The 23,475-nt window shown below is 37.0% G+C and overlaps 1 protein-coding gene across 1 annotated transcript; it reads right to left on the bottom strand.

The window, feature by feature from the left end:
- Positions 1-961: 961 nt before the first annotated feature.
- Positions 962-6,195, bottom strand: LOC145114163 (plasma membrane ATPase 1). Its single transcript, XM_079050159.1, has 21 exons — positions 5,859-6,195; positions 5,633-5,752; positions 5,383-5,481; positions 5,160-5,297; positions 4,929-5,063; positions 4,671-4,850; positions 4,377-4,583; positions 4,187-4,306; positions 3,992-4,111; positions 3,787-3,909; positions 3,586-3,690; positions 3,354-3,498; positions 3,115-3,279; positions 2,800-3,038; positions 2,653-2,685; positions 2,469-2,550; positions 2,215-2,375; positions 1,925-2,110; positions 1,647-1,829; positions 1,377-1,555; positions 962-1,294 (listed from the first exon to the last, which is right to left on the bottom strand). Exons 1-21 carry the CDS (start codon positions 5,913-5,915, stop codon positions 1,198-1,200), a joined length of 2,874 nt encoding a protein of 957 aa, XP_078906285.1. The 5' UTR covers positions 5,916-6,195; the 3' UTR covers positions 962-1,197.
- Positions 6,196-23,475: the final 17,280 nt, after the last annotated feature.

The following is a 23,475-nucleotide window of genomic DNA, read 5'->3' as shown; positions in this document are numbered from 1 at the left end:
ACCACACAAGTGTGGTTTCTTGCCACACCAAGGCGGTGGTGCCACACTTTTATTTTTTATTTTTTTTGTTTTTTTTTTAACTATTTTAATTTAATAAAACTTATTTGTTTCGCATTAAAAAAATTTCATAAAAACTTAAAAAAAAAAAAAAAAAGAATCCTACAACCCATTTGTTTCATCACTTGAAAAAATATAAGCCCTAAAAATTTAATACTTGTCCTCTTTTGTTCAATATGCTAGGAATAATACAAATTAAATAAAAAAACAAATTAAAAAAATTAAAACAGCAAATAAATATTCCCTTGGTTTGTTTCATTTGTGGGTTTTGTAGCCCAAGAAAATGTTTACACGAGCCACAAATGAGAAAGAATCCAGCAAAAGAGAGAATATATATAGATTGAATAGTGTAGTAGTAGAGAGCCGTGGAAAGGAGGAATGCAGTTCAAACCGCACACAAGGGGAGGTGTGCTGCAAGCTGAGGTGGCAAAACCGTGGGTGCTACCGCACCCACTCCCTCTAGTCTTACAAATAAAAATATACAGTTTCAAGCTTTCGTCTCCAGCTACCATATATTTTTGTCCTTACCATTCATCAGAAAGGTTGTTTGCATTAAAGTGATTAAACATATAAATGACAATCATTAGAGATTAAAACCTTATAGACCTCGTGTCTATCATATTGTTAGGTCGGGTTTCATTACACTATTATTTTCTTGTGTAAAAAATCGATATATACACGAGAAAAATGTAAGATTGGAACTAAGAGGACTTGTGGAAATTGGAAAAGAGCGAAAAGTGATGATTATGGTAAAACTACTGAAATCGGTGTAGTATTGTGTTGTCACAACGTGTGTAATTGTTAAGGATACATAGGATCAATCAATAAGCTAACCATGTGAAATCGTGTTTTTTGTAAAATAAGCCTTGATTTGTTAGTATGATGTATATGCGCCCTGTAAATGTAATTACTAAGAAGCCAAAAGCCTTTCTTCATATGCACAACAAATTACGCCATAAAAGGTTTCTCTCTTTTCCCAGTTCACAAGTACACATGGGATCATGAGCCAGAGCCAAAGCCAAAACCATAAAAACAAAAAATAATAAAATAAATAACCGCAGGATAAACAACCAACCAACCGTTTCATACTTAACTATCTCACAAACTAACCCCATCCGCACGCTGCTTGTATCTTGTGCATCAAACGGTGTACGCTTGTTGAATCGTTTCAATGTCAAGACCCTTCAATCTAACTACCGATTCAACATGGCCCTTCAACGTATGCAACTCTCTCAACCTAACAAAAACACAAACACAAAAAAAAAACATAAAGGACCAAAACGGTAAACTTAAGAAAGATTCGGGCCAAAACCGTATACCTTGCAATCTCAGCTCTCCGTTTGGCTTCCTCAGCCATCTGGTTGAGCTCGGTTACATTCGTCCGGTCACCAAACATTTTGGTGTCGGGAACTTCAAGCCCGTGAAGGGTCCGTTGCGCATGGGCCCACTGGAGCTCACGTTGTTCCTTACCGAAATCCTTTTGTCTCGTGAACGCAATCTGGAAAAAAAATAACAAGAAAATCAGTTACTAAAAAAAGACATTTTTATTTTTATTTTTATCTTTACCCCTAGTTAAAATCAATGCATACCCTATTCTCAATAACAAGATCCCATGCCCTTCCACTAAGCGCATATCGAATAAAAAACTTTATAATATCAAGGGGGAAATAGAAGATGATATTGTAGAGCCAAATTACACCCGCCCATCCCCAACCGATGCCTTCAACCGCAGCAAAACTCCAATTTGCATAAACCGCAATTAATGTAGCAATCTGGTACAAAGTAAAAACAAGAAAGATATTATATAACTATGGTGTTATGTATCATATTATTAAAAAAAACGTATATAGGAATAAAAGTAATGTACCAATTGGGCAATCGCAAAGGCAATAACAAGAAGCCAACCGGGGCGTTCGACAAACGACCAGCTGCGGGACCGAGTCACGAAAATTAGGGCTTGGCTGATTGTGCTGACTTGGAGGTATATCGCGGACGCAAGCTTCCGGAAGTCATCATGAGCGGTTTTCTCAAGTGTAGGCACGCCAAATGTCCGCTGGTGATACATTCATAAAGTGAGTTGATATGATACTTCTTTTTAATATTATTTATCCAGACAACACTTTATCCAGGACAGACTGACACAGAAAGAGTACATACCGGAAAGAAGTCTGTTTTATAAGCAGCCCAGAAAAATATAACAGTCATCATGGCTAAGTAACTACCAAGAATGACGCCAGTTGCGAAAATTTCAGCTAATTTCCAGCTATCGGGGAGAGGAGAGGGTTTCACTCGATCTTTTGATATGGTCATTATGGTTCCTGAAATGATACAGTTTATGATATGCTCATGGTATATTTAAAATAGCAGACAGAAAAAAAAAAAAAAAAAAAAAAAAAAAAAAAAGTACAAACCATCGTTGAGTATAGCGATGATAAGCACCATGAAAGGCGGGAAGTCAAACCGCCATATCAAGGCCAACAGCATAAAACCAAGCTAATACAAATACAAATAACCAGAAAAAAAATAATTAAAAAATATACCTATAAGTAAATAAACATAAAACGTGTACATGTGATGAAGAAAAAAAAAACATACCACGATACGAATAGTGATTGAAACCGCATAAATCTGAGGAAAAGAAAATATGATTAGCAATTTATTTTCTATGTCCCATTTAACAAAATGATAAGCAATTTATTATCCATCCTGTTATATAAATGAGAAGAAATAACGAGACATTACTGTGTAATTTTTCATCCTTTGAAAAATAGCCCGGCTGGTCAAAACCGCACTGATAATGACACTTAGCCCGGGCTCAGTCAAGACTATGTCAGACGCGCTACGGGCTGCATCGGTTGCATCAGCCACAGCAATCCCAATATCCGCCTTCTTAAGGGCAGGAGCGTCATTTACTCCATCTCCAGTCATCCCACATATGTGTTTCCTAGCTTGTAACCGCTTCACTATTTCATACTTATGTTCTGCAACACATTGACACATATAAATTTAACTTTATAAAAAAATTTCATTTTTATAAAACTAAAAAAAAAAACATACCAGGGAAAACACCGGCAAAACCATCGGCTTTCTCAATGAGTTCATCGATTGGCAACGCGGCTATCGACTCGTCTTTATTTTGACCGAGCAAAGCAGAAGACGGATACATATTTGTTCCCATTCCAAGACGCCTCCCGGTTTCTTTCCCGATTGCCAATTGATCACCTGTTTTTTTTCAAAGAAATTAGCAATCGGAAAAGACGAAAACACCCCTCCAACATTTTAATAACAAAACACACCTGTAATCATTTTCACATTCACTCCAAGATTCAAAGCCCTTCGAATCGTTTCCGCACTATCATGACGTGGCGGATCAAACAGCGGCATGAGACCGATGAACTGCCATGGCCCACCCGGGCTCTCTTTTCGTCCTTCCGGAACCTCCTATTTTAACCAAAAAAAAAAAGAAACAATCAAAACCTTAAATAAAACAAAATTCAAATTTAATTAAAAATGTTGTGATGAATTTACTTGGTATGCGACAGCGAGTGATCGAAGACCACGCTCTGCAAACTTATCGATGACTGCATGGACTCGGCGTTCAATGTCGGATTTGTTGTGTGCAAGATTTAATATCTAAATTCATAAAAAAAATAAATCATAAGGTTATAAAAAAATTCCAAATATTTAAAAAAATATATATATATAATTTGTGTTTCGATTAATATTGACCTGTTCTGGGGCACCTTTGCTGACTCTATGCATTTTACCCTGATTGTCCAAATACGTTAACGCGGTCCGCTTATCCGTAGGATTGAAAGGCAGAAAATGCAGTTCTTGAACATCAGCTCGAGCCTATCAACATGAAAAGATAAAAATTATAATTTTTTGGGTTTTTTTTTTTATATAATTAGTAGAATAAAAGATTATGTTTTACCTCTTTTGGGTCAGCAAGCATGCCAACAATGGCAGCATCAATGGCATCCTGGTTTTCAGTTCTTGATGCTCGAGCTGCCATCAGGACAACAGTATCTGCATCTACTCCTTTGGCAAATACCTGAGAAACCAAGTCAAAAAGTCAAACAAGATGTAAAGAGAAAAAGAAGGGTAAAAACGTAAATACAAAACTGACATCAATTAGATTTTTATCGACAGTAAGCTTGTTCAGAGTCAAAGTTCCAGTTTTATCACTGCAAAGCACATCCATGCCTGCCATTTCTTCTATTGCTGTCATTCTTTTTGTAATTGCTCCCTGTAATTTTAATTTTAATGAGAAAAAGAAAAACATAAAAAAAATTGAAGGAAAAATTTACGAAAGTAACCTGCTGAGCTAAGCGATGAGACCCAATTGCCATTGTTACAGAAAGAACAGTGGGCATGGCAATTGGGATTCCACCGATGAGGAGAACAAGGAGATTATCTATTCCGGGCCTGTATTGTCGATCTTGAATTGGAAACATTACAATGATTTCAATCACCATTCCAACCGCAATTGAACAAATGCAGAAATTCCCGATTGCAGTCAACACCTAAGAAGAATATAAACCATGAAAAAGAAGAAGAAAAATAAACGAATCTGAGAATTTGAATTTTTTTTTTTTTGTTGTTGTTCTTACTTTCTGAAAGTGACCAACTTGATTTGTGCTGTCAACAAGATGAGCAGCCTTTCCAAAGAAAGTATGAACTCCGGTTGCAATCACAACCGCCTCAATTTCACCCTGTTTGCAAGTGGAACCGGAATACACGCCGTCTCCTGGCCCTTTTGTCACCGGAAGTGATTCCCCGGTCAACGCTGACTAAAAAGGTCAAAAGTTAAAGATGGAATTCAAAACGGAAAAAGTTGGATTCGATGAAGAAATAGTGAGAGAGAGTACTTGATCGATCTTTAAAGGGTCGCCATCGAGCAAACGAGCGTCAGCGGGAACAATATCACCGAGTTTAATGCTGATTATATCTCCGGGGACCAACATCGCGGCGTCTTCTTCGTTCCATCGTCCATCTCGTAGAATCTTTATAAATTATGATAGGAAATCAAGATTCAAGAACGAAATCATGGTGTTTGAGGTGTGTAATTATGTCGGAAGAATTATATGATGATATGATACCTTGGCTTTTGGGGCAAGGCGGGCCATGAGGGCCGCCGCAGCATTACCGGCGTTGTTTTCTTCTATGAAACTAATGGTGGAGTTGATAATCAGCAAAGTGATGATACCCACAAAGTCCTGCCAATCTGGAGGCTTTCCCTGCGAATTTTGGAATGAATTAGGGTTTTAACGAAGGACAAAAAAGTGATTTGAAATTGAAGATTTTTTTTTTTTGAGTTCTTACTCCTCCGTTAGCAAGGGCGATAGCCATTATAGCAGCAGCTTCCATAACCCATGATAATGGGTTCCACATAAACCCTAAAAACTTCAAGAATTTGCTCTCCTGCAAACGCCGACATCATAAATTCATAAACAAAAAATAAACCCAAAAGAAGCGGGAAAAGGGTGCTGGAAACCATAAACATCACAAGATTTGGAAATATAACAAGAAATCTCTGAAGAAATCAAGAGCGGTTTTGAATCGGGTTAAACACCTTCTTCTCTTCGAGTTTATTATGGCCAAAAATGGCTAATCTTTCTTCAGCAGCAGTACTCGTAAGACCCTCTTTACTACATCTCAGATTCTCGAAAACTTCCTCAATAGGTATACTTTCCTGCAAAAATCACTCAAACATCAAAATTAAACAAACCCCACAAAGAATCGTAAAACATACAACATAAACATCTACAATGAGAAACACAGATCCATAACCCATTTACCAAATCTACAGTCTCGTGCAACACAGCTTCAAGAACTTCAGGCTTCTCTTCCCCCATCTTTTGCGTTTCTTTTCTTGAAAAGCTAGTTGCAGATCAAGAACAGAGCTTTAACATAAAAGATTATGAAAAAAAGAAACCCAGATGAAAAACACAATCTTTTTTGAAGATTTGTGGCTTGTGAAATAGAAAGAGGCTCCCCACCTATATCAAATCTACAAGGAGTGGAACCGCTGATAGAGAGATAAGAGTAAGCAGTAAAGAAACAAATCCCTTTTTTTCTTACTAATCGAAACTCCAACCTAAAACATACTAGTCGCTCCTCTCCTCTTTTCCCAAGAGTGAATAAATATATTTATAATATCTAACAAATTTTATAGTATTACATTTCCTTATTTTTATTTTCATGATATTTCTGTTTCTATATCATCATCGTAATTTTTTTTTTAATTAAATAAGGGATATAAAAATCAAGTATTTAAACGATCGAATCAAGAAACATTACGTTTCTTCTTTAATTGGTGTAACCATTAACATTATATTAAGTCTATTATGTAATAGCTGAAAAGCTAGCTGATAACTGAAAAACTTAGGGTTGTTCAGTGTTTGGATAAAACCGAATTGTCCAATTGGACAATTTGGATTGGACTATTTGGTTAGGATATTTGGATTGGTTTTCAACAAAACCGAATTATTATTTTGGATTTCGGATTGGTTTTGGTTTATAAAATAAGAACCGAATAAACATTTATTATTTATTTATTTATAATATATATTTATAGTTATTTAATAATTTTGTAATTTATTTTTTCAAATAGGTTCAAAACGTCTCACCCGATAAAAAAACATTAATATGCATTTTCTCTCAAAAGTTTTTTATCTATAAAATATTTAACTATAATATATCTTCTTGGTAATTGTTTATAAATTTCAAATCACAATTAAATAATTTGTTTTCTTTTCTTGTGTAAAGTTGGGTAATATTATAATTATATGTCGTTTTAAAATGTTTCGATTTTTGAAAACCGAATTATAAAAACCGATCCAACCGAATTGCAATTGGATTGGATCGGATCGGATTTGAATTTGGTTTGGACTATTCGGATCCATGTTTTGAAAACCGAAATCAATTTGGATTCAATTGATTGGATCGGATCAAACCGATCCATCCAAACAAACACCCCTAGAAAAACTAGTTGTTAAATGTGATGTAATAGCTTAAAAACTAACTGATAACTGAAAAACTAGTTGTTAAATGAAAAGCCAAATGATAAAAAATGACGTTTGGTAAAAATAGCTAAAATTTTTAAAATGACTTTTAAAATAATTTGTTTCTAAAATTAATTAAGGGTGTATTTGAAAAAAAAATAAAAAACACCTAAAAAGTTAGTATAAATAATTTTTTAAAAAGTTAACTTATAAACTATTTTTTTGTTCGCCAAACATAACAACATAAAAAAACTCAAAAAAGAAGTTAGCCTATCAGCTATAGTTATTGTGCCTCTAACACAACTTAAGGCTATATTTGGCGGGTTAACTAAAAATATAGAAAAATATAGATTATACATGAAAAATTAATTTTATTTGATTAAAAAGTAATATTTGACAAACTAACTGAAAAACTAGCTAAAATTGTACCACGGAAAATCAACCAATATGTTACCAACCAAACGAAGAAACTTGGTAGCCAATATATTTGGTAGCCAAGATGTTTGGTTAGTAGTACCGTACCAACTGATCAATGTTGGTACGGTAATAGTACAAAAGTTTGAATACAATGGTAATATCGTACCAACCAATTCATTTATTATTATTATTATTATTATTATATATATATATATATATATATATATATATATATATATATATATATGAAATCGTATATTTCAACTGTTAATTGTGTTTAATGTTTATAGTTTTAATAACATTATATTAGTCATTTTGTCGTATTAGTCAATTGTTATTACCATGTTAAAGCACAAAATTAAAATGTTACTTTAGCGTTTTTTCAGTAAAATTCTTTTGTAAACTAAAAGAACTACGTAACTAATTTCTATACTAAACATCAAAATCCCAATGTCTTTGCTTATTTTTAAATATTCCAATAGAAAATTAAAAGTTGGTATATACCATTACCAAAAGCACAAAATTAAAATGTTACTTTAGCGTTTTTTCAGTAAAATTCTTTTGTAAACTAAAAGAACTACGTAACTAATTTCTATACTAAACATCAAAATCTCAATGTCTTTGCTTATTTTTAAATATTCCAATAGAAAATTAAAAGTTGGTATATACCATTACCAATTTGTACCAATCAAATTTGTTGGTAGCCAAATAAATTGGTACCAAGTATACTTGGTACGGTACCGGTAACAATTTTTTTATACTAATTATAGTTTGTACGGTACACGGTTTAGAGAAAAATGAATTGGTACTGTACCAATTCCACCCCTATGTAAAGTTACATATTTAAAAGCTAACAACTATTTACGAACACTTCTACACAAATATAAATACAGCTTTCAGACAACGGTTAATTTTACCAAACATGTCTCTAATATAATAATCGGACACCTAAAATATTTTTTATTAAAAGAAGCTATAGAAAACCTTGAAATAAAAACTTTCTTTTTTTTAGTTTTTCTACTTCGAGTAAAATTTTCAGGGTTTTAGCTGAACTTTTTGCTTTTGACATTTATGTAAAGTTACATCTTTAAAAGCTAACAAATATTTAAGAACACTTACACAAATATAAATACAAATTTCAAATAACAATTAGTTTTATCAAACATGTTTTTAATATAACAATCGGTCAACTAAAATATTTTTAGTTTTATCAAACATGTTTTTAATATAACAATCGGTCAACTAAAATATTTTTTATTAAAAGAAGCTATAAAAAACCTTAGAAATAAAAACCAGCTTCATAAATATATCCTAACTTATTATCAACAATGAATAGAAAAATTGTTTGACATCTCACTACAATATATTTTTTAATATTGTTTTGATGTTAAATAGTTATATAAATAAGTTAATTATGCAATGTTCAAAGTAGTTAAACAAAAAGCACCCTAAAGGCGTGCACCTATTTTTTTAATTCTCGATCTTCTAATTATTGTTTGAAAAACATTTTATTATTTCACTTTGTTTAATCGAACGTGGCCGTTGTAATTGATAGTCAAGTCAATTTCTTTTGGTTTTGAAGCTATCACCGAAATCTTTGAACCAATTAATTATATATATTTATTAATTGAAAATGTGTACATCGTTCATTGGAAGTTGTACCTTTGAAGTGTGGTCCCAATGACCTAAAAATGCACAAAATGTTAGGATTTTATATCTATATATTATCCTCTTGTAAGTAGGAGAGCTCGAGAGGGATTTTCCTCTTTCAGTCGTTTCTTTTCTCACTTGCCATTCATTTTTTATCTGATTAAACCGAATTTTCAATTATATTTTTTAAGTAATTAGCTTTAGAAAAAACAGATGTGAATAAATATGAATCAGACAAAAAACTTCATATCTAAAAGATTGGCCTGGCATATGTTATATGTCAATATATGAAGTATAATTAGACCTTTTCTCGTTGCATCAGTATCAGTAGAAAAAAAATCAATAATAATTATTAAATAGTCATGTTTATTATTTTTTTGTATAACTTTAACATACAAAGGTAAAGTAAGCAAGCAAAATAAAGGCATAGCCACTTTCTATAGCTTTTTTCAGACAAAGAAACTTTCCCATTTGAAAAAGACAAGTAAAAATAAACATGGATTAAAAGCCATGAAATAAACATGAATTTTACTAATCTCTTTAACAAGATTATTTTTTTATAAATATCTCTTACCGTTGAGGGTTTATTGCATCAAGTATTCTATCTAAAAATAGCGGAAAAATCAAAGATTTACCTAAGTGCAAATGCATCCTAGAATCTATGTTTTACTAATTTTAGCAACATACTTTAAAATCAACAAAAAAAAGTATAGATTACATACCTCTTGATCCTTAGATCATTTGAATGACATCATTGTAATGGATGAAGAGCCCAAAAGAGAACTCTTTTAATGTAGCGAGACTAAAGACTCCAAAAGCAAACAAGGAATAAAACTTTATTAAGGTTTATGCGAAATTCACTAATCCTAGGAGAGGGATTGTGAATTTCGTATATAGAGATTATATAGAGAGAGGAGAACGAAAATTCAAGGGGAAAAGGTATCTGCAAGTTTGATCTTTAGCTCCCTTTTTATAAGTAGTAGATAAATCCTTTAGGGTTTCAAACTTTTAAGGAGTATCATTACCTTATCTGAAACCTATCATATCTTTATCTAAGGACATGCTGCAATCATCTATATCAACTTTCCAGGAGTTTCTGGAATATTCAAATTAATCTCTTGGGTTAATTAATATACGGTAGCGCTCGATTCCAGGCATAATATTATTTCCAATTTGCTCATGAATTATCTTTGAACACGTCGTGTTGAAGCCTCAACACGGCGTGGCGATATGATTTTGGCCCGCGGATTTTAATGGACCAACACGGCGTGTTGTGGTGTCTCAACACGGTGTGTTGGCAGCTGGGAAGGAAACCCTAATTTATAGGGTGTTGCACCCTATATAATCTCCTTAAGTCCCCAAGGGCTGGTCTCCTTACCAGCCTCCATTGCCACAAAAACCCTAAATCGATCCCTCAGTCCCTTGGTGGTGTTCTTGTGTTTTTAAGAAGTCTTTGGTGCCATTCTTGTGCATTTGTGAATGAATGAGAGGAATTGAAGTTGTCTTGCTTGGTGGAAGGGCTTTAGATCCAAACTCACCTTCCTTTGTGCAAGCTTCCTGAGGTATCAAGTTTGAACCTTGGCTTATAGATGTCTAGATCTCCTTATTTCATGCTTTTGGTCCTTTTTGGGTTGATGAAGGAGTGAGGTTGTTTTAAGGGCTTGTCATTCCATATATGAGCTTGTTTTGAACTCCTTGAGCATAAAGGTGCAAGCTTTATGAGAAGAATTAGTCTCATGCATGCATTAAGTCCCTTTTTAAGCTTAAGAGCTTCATTTAGGCATGCATAAACGTAAAGTTGGCAGGTTTACATGGTTTTCCAGCTCAAGGAAGTCATATCTGGGTTCTGGGGCTTTGTCTTCATGGTCTAAGTGCTTATTGGTTAAGTCTTTGCTCTATCAAGTCTTATGGTTGGGTTTTAGACCCTTATTGGTAGTCTTTGGGGGTAAAGTTGGAAACTTTACCCTTCTAAGTCTCAATTTGGTTTAGATCTGAGCTTGGGAGCTCTTGGAGTCGAAGAAAACCGCTTAATGTATTAAGTTGTTGGAACTCGAGCAAACACGACGTGTTTTCAAGGAAACACGGCGTGTTGGATGGGATTTTCCCGTCTGTGTCGATCAAGGGAAACACGGCGTGGTCAAATGGAAACACGACATGTTGGGTCAAAATGTGTTGTTGACCTTGACCTTTGACTTTTGTCTTTAACCAAGTTTGACCTACAAGGGGGTGTAGATGTATTTTGAGTTGTATCTAAGGAATTGTTACTGTTTAGGTGTCGGGTAGAGCTGATATTTGGAGCCGGGACCTATTCAGCTATCGTTCATATTTGGATGTGAGTTTCCTCGCCATGTTTAGCGGGTCGAAGGCACCAATGCCGACCCAGGATTTGATATGTTAGAATACTCATTGTCTGTGTGACACTAGTATATGTATGTGTTTGAATGCTTTCGGGACGGGGCTCGATAATTATCATGTATGCTATTACTTGTTATGAGATATGTATTATATGTAGGCGGGGCCCGTTATGCGAGTTAGAGCGGGGCCCGCTATGCGAGTTACGGCGGGGCCCGTTATACTCTGTGGGCGGGGCTCGTTATGTGTTTATGTTTGGTATGCGGTATCTTGGGGAACTCACTAAGCTTTGTGCTTACGGTTTTCACTTTATGTTTCAGGTAATTCCGGTTCCAAGGGGAAGAGCTCGGGATGACTACATCGCACACACCATATGGTTTCCGCTTAGAGATATTACTTTGATTTGTTATGATGTTTGATACACTTATTTTATTTTGAGTTTTATGGAATATGTTTTGGAACACTGTTTTATTAAATTAAAAATGAAATTTTTGGATCATATTTTTGGGACGTTACAAGTTGGTATCAGAGCCTTGGTTTGAGGGATTCATGCACATTCTCAGGTGTGTCTGAACTCAAACTGAGTATTTGGTAAAGTTTTTCTTAAAAATAAATGTATTTAAAAGGGTTTTTCTGAAAAAATAAAGGGTGTGGTGCATGCAATCACCCGAGCTCAAATAAGTTTTCCCAAAATACCCATACATGTTATCTGTTATGCTTTGATCTGTGAATCTGTGAATCGCATGCTAGTTAGGGCTAAGGATATGCTCAGTTTTTTTTTGCATGCTAGGAGAGATGTCTTTGTATGCCTATTGTATGAGCTTCTAGAATTGCATGCTAGTACTAATGAGTCAGTGATAGGGTTGCCTGATTAGGTAATGTTTGAACCTGGTTACTTGATGCTTGAATGCTGCTTGCTTTATGCTCTGTAGGAATTCTAACTAGCTTTAGCTAACTAGTAAGCGAATATGCTAATTTATATATTATGAGAACTAAAAAATTTGAGAAGGCTAGGTTTTAACTCTATTGCGTAGCTCTTGTCTGAGTCAAATTGTTGTTGTGTGAGACCTCTCATTCGAAGAATTATCTGGTTTTTGTAATACGTAATTTTATTTGTGAGCTAGTTAGGGAAAGTTAGCAGGAGTTCCTTCTGAAGCTGATGGCGGAGAGTGGTGTGGAGTTTGCCCTAGGGAAAACCTAAGATGAGATTTAGTGTCGGGAGTCTTCTCCAAGAGGGATGATTGTATGGATATATAGTGACTTGTTGGAGTCAAGGCAATCCTTGAGGAAAGTACGGATAGATGTGGAAGGTAGTATGGGCACGTACTACTAAAATCAGAGGATCCGTACTCAAACCAAGGAGGGTTGCAATGAAACCAGGGAACTTGTGGAGTTTGTGATTCCCTTGATATATATATATATATATATATATATATATATATATATATATATATATATATATGCGTATCCTGATGGTTTGTATGGTCTATTTTTAGTATGGTGACATTGAGAGGCAGACCTGTTGGCAGTTCTGGTGCCGGTGAGGGTTCGGTCTCAGGTTCTGGAGTCGGACAACTTGATGACTAGACGAGGAAGTTCATATCGTCTGAGATTACGCATAGTATCCTTGAGCAGACTCCTATGATCTTTGGCACCGTGTTAAGGAGGGTATTATGGAGATTCTTGATGAGCGGTTGAGCGCCTTTTGCGCAGAGATGGTGGCTTTGGTTGGTACGCGTTCTTTGACCTTTCAGGGAGTTCAGGGCATGTGGAGCTCCAGATTATCACGGGGCGAGGGACCCGATTGCGAGTAGGAGGTGGTTAGTAGATGTTGCTAACGCCTTCCGTACCAGCCGTTGTCCCGAGGGGGACAAGGTCAAACTAGCTTCCCGCATTTTAAAGGACAGGGCACGAGACTGGTGGGAGGAGGTTGGTCGTGCAGTGGGTGATGATGTTGTTGATGGGATGACCTGGGATGATTTTTTTACTAGGTTCCGAGCTGAGTTTACACCTGTTATTGAGGTACCGACGCAAGAGCTCCACGATCTTTGCAGACTACTGAGACGGTGGCTGAGATCATCGCTATGTTTAGGAGAGGGCACTTTTGGTTCGGCAGTATGTGGCGGATGAGGAGATGAAGAAGGACCGATATCATGAGATGCTGAGGAGCTATATTCGGAAGTTTGTGAGCTGATCCAGCTGCATGACGCTGGAGGATATGATAGCTCGTGCTAGGGAGAGGGAGATTGACCTGAAGATGGAGAGGAAGAGGAATCCAAATGAGGTTCAAACATCAGGGGGTTCGGGCAAGAGGCCCAAGGTTATTGTTTCGAGAGGGAAGGGCCAGCAGGGCCGAGGCCACTATGACAAGTGTGGCAGGTCGCATGAGAGGGCGTGGAGGGTGAGTGGTTCTGGCTGCTTCAAGTGCGGCCGGATTGGTCATATCAGTAGGGATTGTACTGCTACCACCACTATAACATCGGTATCTGATCTGATTTTATTTTAATGCAATCAGAGGGGCCACAAAAAGTCCCATTGTCCGAGTTTGGTTGCAGAAGGACCGGTGTCATCACCCGCTCCTATGACTCTTCAGATTACTAACGGCCGCCAGGGCCGGGTAGTCGCGCCTATGGCGAAGAGCAGGGCTTTCCAGTTGACAACCGAGGAGGCGCGTGCAACTCCCGATGTTGTGACGGGTATGTATTTTCTCCTTATCTCTTTATTTATGTTGAATTGCTTGCTTATGTTTTTATGTTTTATTTTAGGATCATTCCTTGTGAACGGTATTTCTGCTCTAGTATTGTTTGATTCGGGGGCTACTCGATTATTTGTATCTCTTGTGCTTAGCAAGATATTTGATGGAGCTTCGGGGGAGCTGGATTTGTTGGAAAATGTGTATAAGCCCATAACTATAATTGGTATGTACTTGACCCGATAGTAGCATGGTCCATTTGGGTTGCATTCATCAAAGCAATATGTTAGGAAGGATATTTGAGTAAGAGGTTATTTATGATTTATTAATATATTATAAGAATAATATATTAATTGAGGAATCATATTATTTAATTAGTATTGGTCAAGAATTAATTTAAGAATTAATTTAGTGATCAAAAGAGACTAATTAAAATGATACATATGAGTTGTGCTAAAAGATCCATGGTTTGATTTGTGATGGGCTTATGGGTTAATCCATGAAGTATTTATCCAAATCAAATGGATGGGTCATGGGCTAATGTGTATGGATTAGGGTTACACATGACCCTTGATATTCTACACACACACACACACACATATATATATATATATATATATATATATATATATATGTATCTCTAAGTCAAAAAATGACACCACTTGTGTTATTGAAGAGTGAGAGTCGATTTTAGAGTCTCCATAACCTCTTCATATCCATCCTAATTGTTATTGGTGTTTTGTGATTCCATTTGAGGCATCACACTTGGGGTGCTAAGCTTTCTTGAGGCCAAGTTATTCAAGCTACTACACAAGGTAATATTCTAACTAGTTTTATGATTCAAATATCACCTTGCATGCTAATTTAGGCTTCATGCTTTGGAAAATGTTTATTGCATGTATAATTAGAGAAAAATTAGATCCAAAGCATTAGGGTTGTATGTGCACCATAGGAATATTAGAGTACATAAAACCCAACAGTGGTATCAGAGTCTAGGATGTTTTCTATTGTATTGATGCAATTGTGTAATTTTCAAAGCTGCAAAACTGCATTTCGGGATTCTGACAGGGCCAACTCGCCGAGTCCATCAATGAACTCGACGAGTTGGATGAGTTTTGCCTTGAACTCGACAAGTCCCTTATGGCACTCGACGAGTTGATGCATCTAATGGCAGAATTTTCGAGTTTGTGCCCTATTTTGGATTAGAAACATTACCACAAACTGTTTTGGTTTATAAGATTTGATTTTAATGATATGGTAATGTTAGTCCCCATCCAAAAACATGATGTTTGTCAAATTCTAAGATAACTACTTGTTTTTGTGATATACTAGTTATTTGTAAAATTTGAAGTTATCATGTAACATGAACAAATTAGGTCAAGTTGGTAAATAATCATCCTATCATAATTGGATTGGTTAATTTGATCTATATGTGTTCTTGAAAAGTTCCATAACTTGTCCTAAAGTTATGGAATATGAAAAAGTCTTCATTTATGAAACCATTAACAAATGTGAGTTATAGAATTCTAAGAGTTTTGGAAGGTTTAATAACTTGTACACAAGTTTGGAATTGGAAAGGTCTCATTCATGGAACATAAAAGTTCATAAGTTATGAATTTCAATAGTCTTGACAAGTCTCAAGTTTTGGAACTTGAAAAGTTACATTAATGAAAATTTAATTCCAAACCCTAGAATCTTAAAAGTTTAAAATTCAACCCTTATACTATTATAATATTAAAGTTTAATACTTATATATATATATATATATATATATATATATATATATATATATATATATATATATATATATATTTATAAGACAAGTCAGACTTACTGTTAGTGGGACTCATTCACGAAGCCGATCTATAAGGGGGTATAAGGTCACTGCCTATAAAATGGTGGTTTAATGGGTGTCCACTCTCACCCACTGCTTCCTTGACTGGTGGAGGGTCGTTAGTCAAACGGGTAGGATAGGACACTAATTCTCATTGATAAGTATAATGAAAATTATTAAAGTAACTAAACTTTTATGAATTCCCATTCTTATTTACTTTAGGAAAAATGTGAAAAATGGTGCTATTCCATGAAATTGCACTTTGCACCTTGTTAAGTCGTTAGTGGAGCGTGTGTGGTTAACCGGCACACTAATTTGGGACTGATAATGTGTGGCAAAGGGTAGCTTGGTGTTAATCATGGATCAATAGAGCGTGTGTGGTTAACTGGCACATTGATTAGGTGATTTGTAACATCGAGGGTACCAAGCTAATCTGCATGGTTATTCACACCTTGTTTGTGATCCTCGGTATCCCAGTCACAAACTTGAAGGGCATAATCGAGATTTAAACATGCCATTGAAAAGTTCAATGAATCTCAAAAGAATCTAGGAATTTCAATACATTTAAACTTAATAATCTTCAATTTCGTTTTTCATGGTGGAAATTGGTAAATCGTCATTTACCTACCTTCAAATATTTTACAATTGGATTACGGCATCCCTCTTCCGAATTGTAGAATATTGTGTTGGGTCCTAGCCTTAATATTCCATTTTGGGTGTTATATTAAGGATCCTTATCTAATCTATACATTGTCTTTCTTTTCAGATGTCTACTTCAAACAATGCTTCCAACCCAATCCCTTCCGGCTCTTTCTCCCTCATGAGCTTATGTGGGAGGGTCATCTTCGATGGATCGAACTTCAATGATTGGATTCGAAACATCTGAATGGCTATTCGTTATGAGGACAAAGAATATATCCTTGATAAAGAGCTTAAGGAGATTGATGAAAATACTGCTACTCCCGAACAGATTGTTGAGTACAAAACTCATGAGAGGGACGCGGCCAAAGTGTTGTGTATAATGATAGCTACCATGACTATTGAGCTCCAAAGGTCATATAAGGCCTTTTGGCCTTATGAAATGCACCAGGACTTGATGGAAAGGTACCATCAAAGTGCTCGGCAGGATAGGTATGGGATCATTACCTCCATGATCACGACCAAAATGAAGGATGGAGAGTCTATCACGGCCTACTTGCAAAAGATGTAAAGGTTTGTGGACTGCTTGCTGAAGTTGAATGTTAACTTTGATGAAGAGTTGGCCATAGATATTATTCTATACTCTTTACCTCCTTGTTATGATCAGTTTCGTATGACTTATCATATGAACAAGGAGGAAGTCACTCTAAGCAAGCTTCAAGGTCACTTGAGAACTGTTGAAAGTAGTTTGAAAGGCAAATATGTTGTACCTACTCCTACTGCAACTGCCCCTGTCCTGGCAATTGGACATGGAAAGGGAAAGAAGAGGAAGACTCCTTCCAAGAATCATAAGGGAAAGTCCCATGTTGGATCCTCTTCCAGTGGAACCAAAGTAGGTTCTGTCACACCCTCTTCCAACCCAAAGGAAGCCTAATGCTTCCATTTGTTGGGTTATGAGCATTCTAACACTCCTAAGTGTACATGCAACCCTAAATACCTTGGATCTATGTTTTCTCTATTATACATACAATTATGAACATCCAAGGTATTATCCTAATCTAGCATACAAAATAATAAATATAACAAGATAGAATACATACCTCTTTGATGTAGAATGTCTTCATGAAGCTTGAGTGCCTAGTGCCCCAAGTGTGACACCTCAAATGGTTCACACAACACCAAAATACACTTGGAATAACTTGAGAGAAACTTGAACACTCCTTGAAATCATCTAGCCCTCATACTCACACATTAGTGCACGATTTCTTGAGCCATGGGATTCTTTTATATGGTGGCTATTAGGGTTACACCATGTAACTCATAACTTTACCCATTCCTTATGCTCCATGGATTTTAACCTCCATGGAGTATCCATGGGTCACCCCATGGACTTAGTCCAACATAAGGAATCTTGGATCACAAGCCCACATATATAAGAATGAATGATTTACACAATCAACCCATATATTTAATTAGTCTCCTTTTGATCACTTAATTAATTCCAAATTAATTCTTGATCAATACTAATTAAATAACCTTATTAATATATTAGAACTTATAATATATTAACCAACCTTAAGTGTTATTTCTCTCATTATAGTCTATCCAAATGCATGATGTCATGCAACCCAAATGGACCATGCTGGGTCGGGTCAAGTCTTACCAATTATAGTTATGGACTTAGACATTAATCCAACAGTCTCCCACTTGGATAAGTCTAAAACTATTATTGCGTATGACTTCAGGAACCGATCAGCAATCGTAGCTCTCAAAAGCTTCTGTCGAACTCTGACCTTGTCGATGAACTCTGACCTTTGTCAATGACTTGTCCATTAGATAAGGGATCATATATTCCTCCATTCTAGATATCATATGGACTGAGACATGGATTATCAATCATTCTCTCTGTCCATTTGTTGTGTCCTGATTTCCGATTCATGATGACTGACTGATTGAACAAATCAAATCAGTCCTGGCTTGGCCAAGCACTCACATGTATCATCTTTAAATCATCGAGGGGCCCACAGATATCGCTTTTATCCCGAAGGTAAAAGGAATGGATAAACTTCGACTCATATGGCTTGTTCTACTACTTGTTGAATCATACACAAAGGCACGTTTTATAACATCGAGTTACCAATGCGTTTTCGTGCAATCAATGTATAACCAACTCATGGTAACAACTCATATCCCTTGACCATCGCATTCACATTGCCAGTTCGTCCAATCGGTTTTATCGTAGTTCGCTTGTGAATGGCAGATGCGATTTCTTGATCCATGTTTGCTACTTCGTGAAAGTAACAAACAAGCATACGCTTGACGTGATCAGTGGTCGGCTGATACTCCTAAGGATTGGACATCAAAATATTGTTGAGGAGTATCCAGTCGTGCGGGTTCAAGTTCGGTAGATCAGCCAGGGAAATAGTATGGACCGAGCTATCCGAGCCTCGGGTTACTTTGAATTTAACATTAACAAATTTCCCAGCCGAAGAGGGCTTCGATACCTTGACCGTTGTAATCTACTTTGTGCTCCAGGTCAAGTATTGTGGCTGAGCAAACTCTAGATAAAACTCCAATAAATCCCGATCTACCTTCGGGTCTGGAGAGGGAACGACAGCCGTTGAGTCAAAGCAATGGAAGATAAATGCCTTTCGGGTGATTGGCATATCGAATTGAGCATCCTTCAAGTTCTCAAGACCGAACGACATAACAGGTTCAAGCCAGTGAGTGCTCGGTTCATCAATGACTTCCCTCTGGAGCGATTCAATGGTCCATTCCGGAAACATGGACTACTTTTTCTCTAAGAGTTCTTTTTCTTTCAACTCTTTCTCCAAAAGATCCATCTTCTCCCGAATCTCTTGATCAGTAGGCTTGATTTTCTAATCAGGTTTAGAAGGATTCCTTTTCATGATGTCTTCAATATCATCATCATCATCTTCATCGTCTTCTCTAATCTTCTTCTTTTTCTTTTCCCTCTTACTGACCGAAGCTACATTATCCTTCGGTCCAGCAGTAGCTTTTGGTTCTGGAGGGGGTTGAGGTTGAGCCTTGCCAGCCTTGCCTTGTGGAACCTTTTCTCCCCCTTGTTTCGGATGAACACCAGTCTCCGGAACACCCTCAATCCTACTTAAGATATCCAAAGCAGGTCGTAGCTTCTCAGCTAAGTGGTGTCGAATGGAGATAGTCAAAATGGAGTTATGGGCGTCCAGAAGATGCAACAAGATTGAATGGACATCACCCACTGAGCTTCGAATCACCTCTCGTTCAGACTTTAAATCTTCAAGCTCTTTGGTTGCGGTTCGGAGCTTTAAATTCTGAATTTTGAGCTGGGAAGATCGCTTGTCCAGCTCATCCATTATTTTGTTTTCGACTTTAAGCTCGGCCTCAAGCTGAGTTAAGCGATCATCAACTTTAGTATGAAGCTCTTCATTAGCAGCTTCAATAGCTTTTCGAGCCACTTCAAGTTGTGTCTTCTCTGCCTCCAGTGAATGTGTGAGAGTGTCAACAGATGCGTTCACTGTTTGTGCGTTTTTCTGAGCAGCTGCTTGCAAAGAATCCAAAAAGAGTTGAGCCTCTGATATTAGTTTTTCAACTTTTACGGTCGCATCGTTGCAGTCTTTTGTTGAGGCTTCAATAGCAAGCGAAGCCTTCTGGCATTGGGAGGTAGAAGCATCAATAGCCTTTGCAGCATCGGAGATTGAGGTAGCATGTTCTTTTACTACTGAAGAGAACAAAGCTTTGATGGCAGCTTCTGAATAAGCACCAGCAGAGGACGAAGAAAGTAACTGATCAATCTTATCAGTCACAACCTTGAGATGTCGCTTGGTAAGAGGAGCGTCTTCATCATCATCGCTTTGGACACGATAAGGACTGAAGTAAGTAGAATCAAAATCCAAGTCCTCACCGCCAAGAATGGTATTGGTTTCTGTCGATTGGGTAGGTGATGGAGGTTTGGTGGTAACAGGGGTTTCGGGTGCTGAAGAACGAACCCCCGTATCAGATACGTTGGTCTGAACTCCAGCGGTGGTTGTACTTGTAGCTTCAGAGAAAATAGGTGTAGGAATGGGAATGGTAGAGGAAGGTTGTGATGTGATGATAGGGAAAATGGGAGGTAAGGAAATAGGAATGGAAACAGGTGGAGGAGAAGGTGTTTTGGAACGAACATGTACCTCTGGTGTAGGCGAACGAGGTGGTGTACCACCACGAGCCGAACCTTCATCATCTGAGCTTTCACTCTCAGATTCGCTAGGAATGGGGTGTTTATGACCAGTAGGCACGTACTTGGAGTCTGAGTCACTTGATGATTGAAGAATAAGCTTCCTAGCAGGTTTCTTGGCCTTCTTCTGCTTGGGCTGGGAAGGTGCTGCCTTCTCAGACTTTTGCTTCCTTGGAGTCTGAACCTTTGATACTTGACCTCCTTTATCCCCCTTTTTCGCTTCTTGCTTCTTTCCCCGCTTAGCAGGTTTGTCTGCTTCCTCAATGGATTTTATCATTTCAGGAGAAAGTTCCCTTGGACCAGAAGAGGGGAGCTTCTTGTACTCCTGAATAATCTTGCTCGCAGGGGACACACAAGCATACATTGCCTCAGGAATTGAGCCAACAAAGTGAAACTTCGACGGATGAGTGACAATGATGTTAGTGGTATGAAATGTAGCAATGGAGGAGAGTAGTGAGTCTGCCATGATAGGAACATGATAACGCTCCATAATCCATTGAGTGATAATGGTCCAAAACCGGGCACAAGAAATTTCTGTGTGGCAAGAAGCAGATGACGAACTTTGGACAAGTTGAAGCCATAGAACCAAACCATAATCAAGGTTGACACCATGGTACAATCCATAAAGCAGAGTCATGAAAGACTTACTAGCACCATCAGATCCTGCACTTCGTTCAGAAAGCCCTGTGAAAAGAAGGGTGAAGAGGCCATTCCATTGAGGAGGAAGGCATGATTTCTTGAACTTGGTCACAGTAGTTAGGGTTTCAATGTACCCCATGTTGTAGAACATAGAGAAAAGCTGACCTGTGGAGATGGAATCAGGGTTCACCATGGATTCGTCATAAGTGAGCCCTAGCAGCGAGCAAAATCGGCTCTTGGAGATTGAAGCTTTCTGGTTGAGAATGTCGAAGTAAATCTTCTCTGCACCTTTGTCGTACGTAGCAGTGGAATAAATTTAGGAGAGGCATGCCATTGGTACGACTTTCACCGTTGAGAGAGACTTGACGAGTGGGGAATATTTTAGGCATTCCACCACTTGATACATGTAAGTATCGTAGAGTAACGGTGTAAGATCGATCAACAAGTTCTGGTTAGCCTTGATTGCGAGAAGAGTGGAGCGTCCAGTGGTTTCTTGAACAAAGGAAGATTATGCCATTGTTGAAGCTTGATGAAGAAGAAGATGAACAGTGGAAATTAAATCGCCTTCTTTTGCTTGAGAGAGATGAAGTGTGGTAGAGAAGAATGTGACAGAAATCAATCCCTTATATACGATTTTGAAGAGAGAGAAAAAATCGCAAGCAATGATTCCATTAATGTGGCAAACGACGCCTAAAAAGACGTGATTTGACAACTAGCAACTCCGATAAAACAGCTGATGACGCATGATTAGGTAACGATTCAAATTCTCGCGCCTTCCATACTTATCCTCTTTCTAAATCACCAATCGATTACACTTCCTGCTGAGTCACCGCTTGAACCTTCAATCAAATCTTTATTACCATAATTACCAAAGGCTTAATATTGACCCATCCCTTCGTTTGGAAATAACTGCATTACATCGTTAGAAACCAAAGCAATATATTTATGAATAGCTTATAAATAACCAAACAAGACTTTTGGAAAATTCAAGATTTTCGTGCAAGGTAGTGTCAAAGATAAAGAAATAAATCAAACTCTTTGTGGGAATTGGTGATGTCATTTAAGACATAAAGGAGTGGATCCCGGGCACGAATCTCTTCCTTGAAAGTCAAGAGAGACTTCAAAGTGCTTGTTTGGATTCCCGTTGAATTACGATCAAGTACTTGTTGAGAAACATTGAAAGGCATCTTTTATATATAAGGCTATTAAGGGTGGATTTCGCTTCAATTCTGGTTTCCGATACATGATATAAGACCGAAAATAGAACGAAGTACTTGTGAGACCGATGTGGCCTGTTAAACAAGTAGGTTTGGTACATATTCAGTGACTTGTTGATAAACGTTAATTAGAAATCTCAAAAAATAAAAATTGGATCCTTTGGGAAGAAAAGTCGTGGTGCAAGACATTTTCATAAGGATCTCTCATAATAAAAGGAGATTTCAAGGTACTTCCACAAAAGGGGTTTCGTTAATTCAAAGGTGAAAGCTAGAACATATAATTGTTCACCGTCAATGCTTTAAAGGTTTTGAATTTTTAGGTTTCACTTAGCACGTAGTGGCACGAAACTAAGATCATTAACACAGAAGTTGTGTAACCGTAAACCTCAGTGGAAATGCTGAGAGTCTTAAGGGTTACATTTATGAGATGAAGTATGATGGAGAATGAATAAGAGGTGGTAAAAGAGCCGAATGTACCTCTGCTACAAAAATAGACTAAGCAGAAAAACTCTTAACTCCATTTAAGAAGAGTAAGGTAGCTCATGATTAGAGTGATTTTGACAGCCTGATTGGGAAGACATGATTTGTATATATCAAGTCATTAAGGCTTCACTCAAAATCTTTTGAGGCTTGGGTCAACATGCAGCAGCATGCTTCTAGGGACACTTAGCTAGTACATAGATAAAGAATTATACCTGCCCCAGCTCCATCATTGAGAATGGTCCTTATATACAAATTATATTAAGAGTACAGTA

Source organism: Lactuca virosa, chromosome 5 (genome assembly GCF_052849685.1).
Source record: "Lactuca virosa cultivar CGN04683 chromosome 5, Lactuca_virosa_CGN04683_v6, whole genome shotgun sequence".
Taxonomy (NCBI): Eukaryota; Viridiplantae; Streptophyta; class Magnoliopsida; order Asterales; family Asteraceae; genus Lactuca; species Lactuca virosa.
Note: the sequence above shows the minus strand (reverse complement) of the source record. Positions and strands in the feature narration are given on the sequence as shown.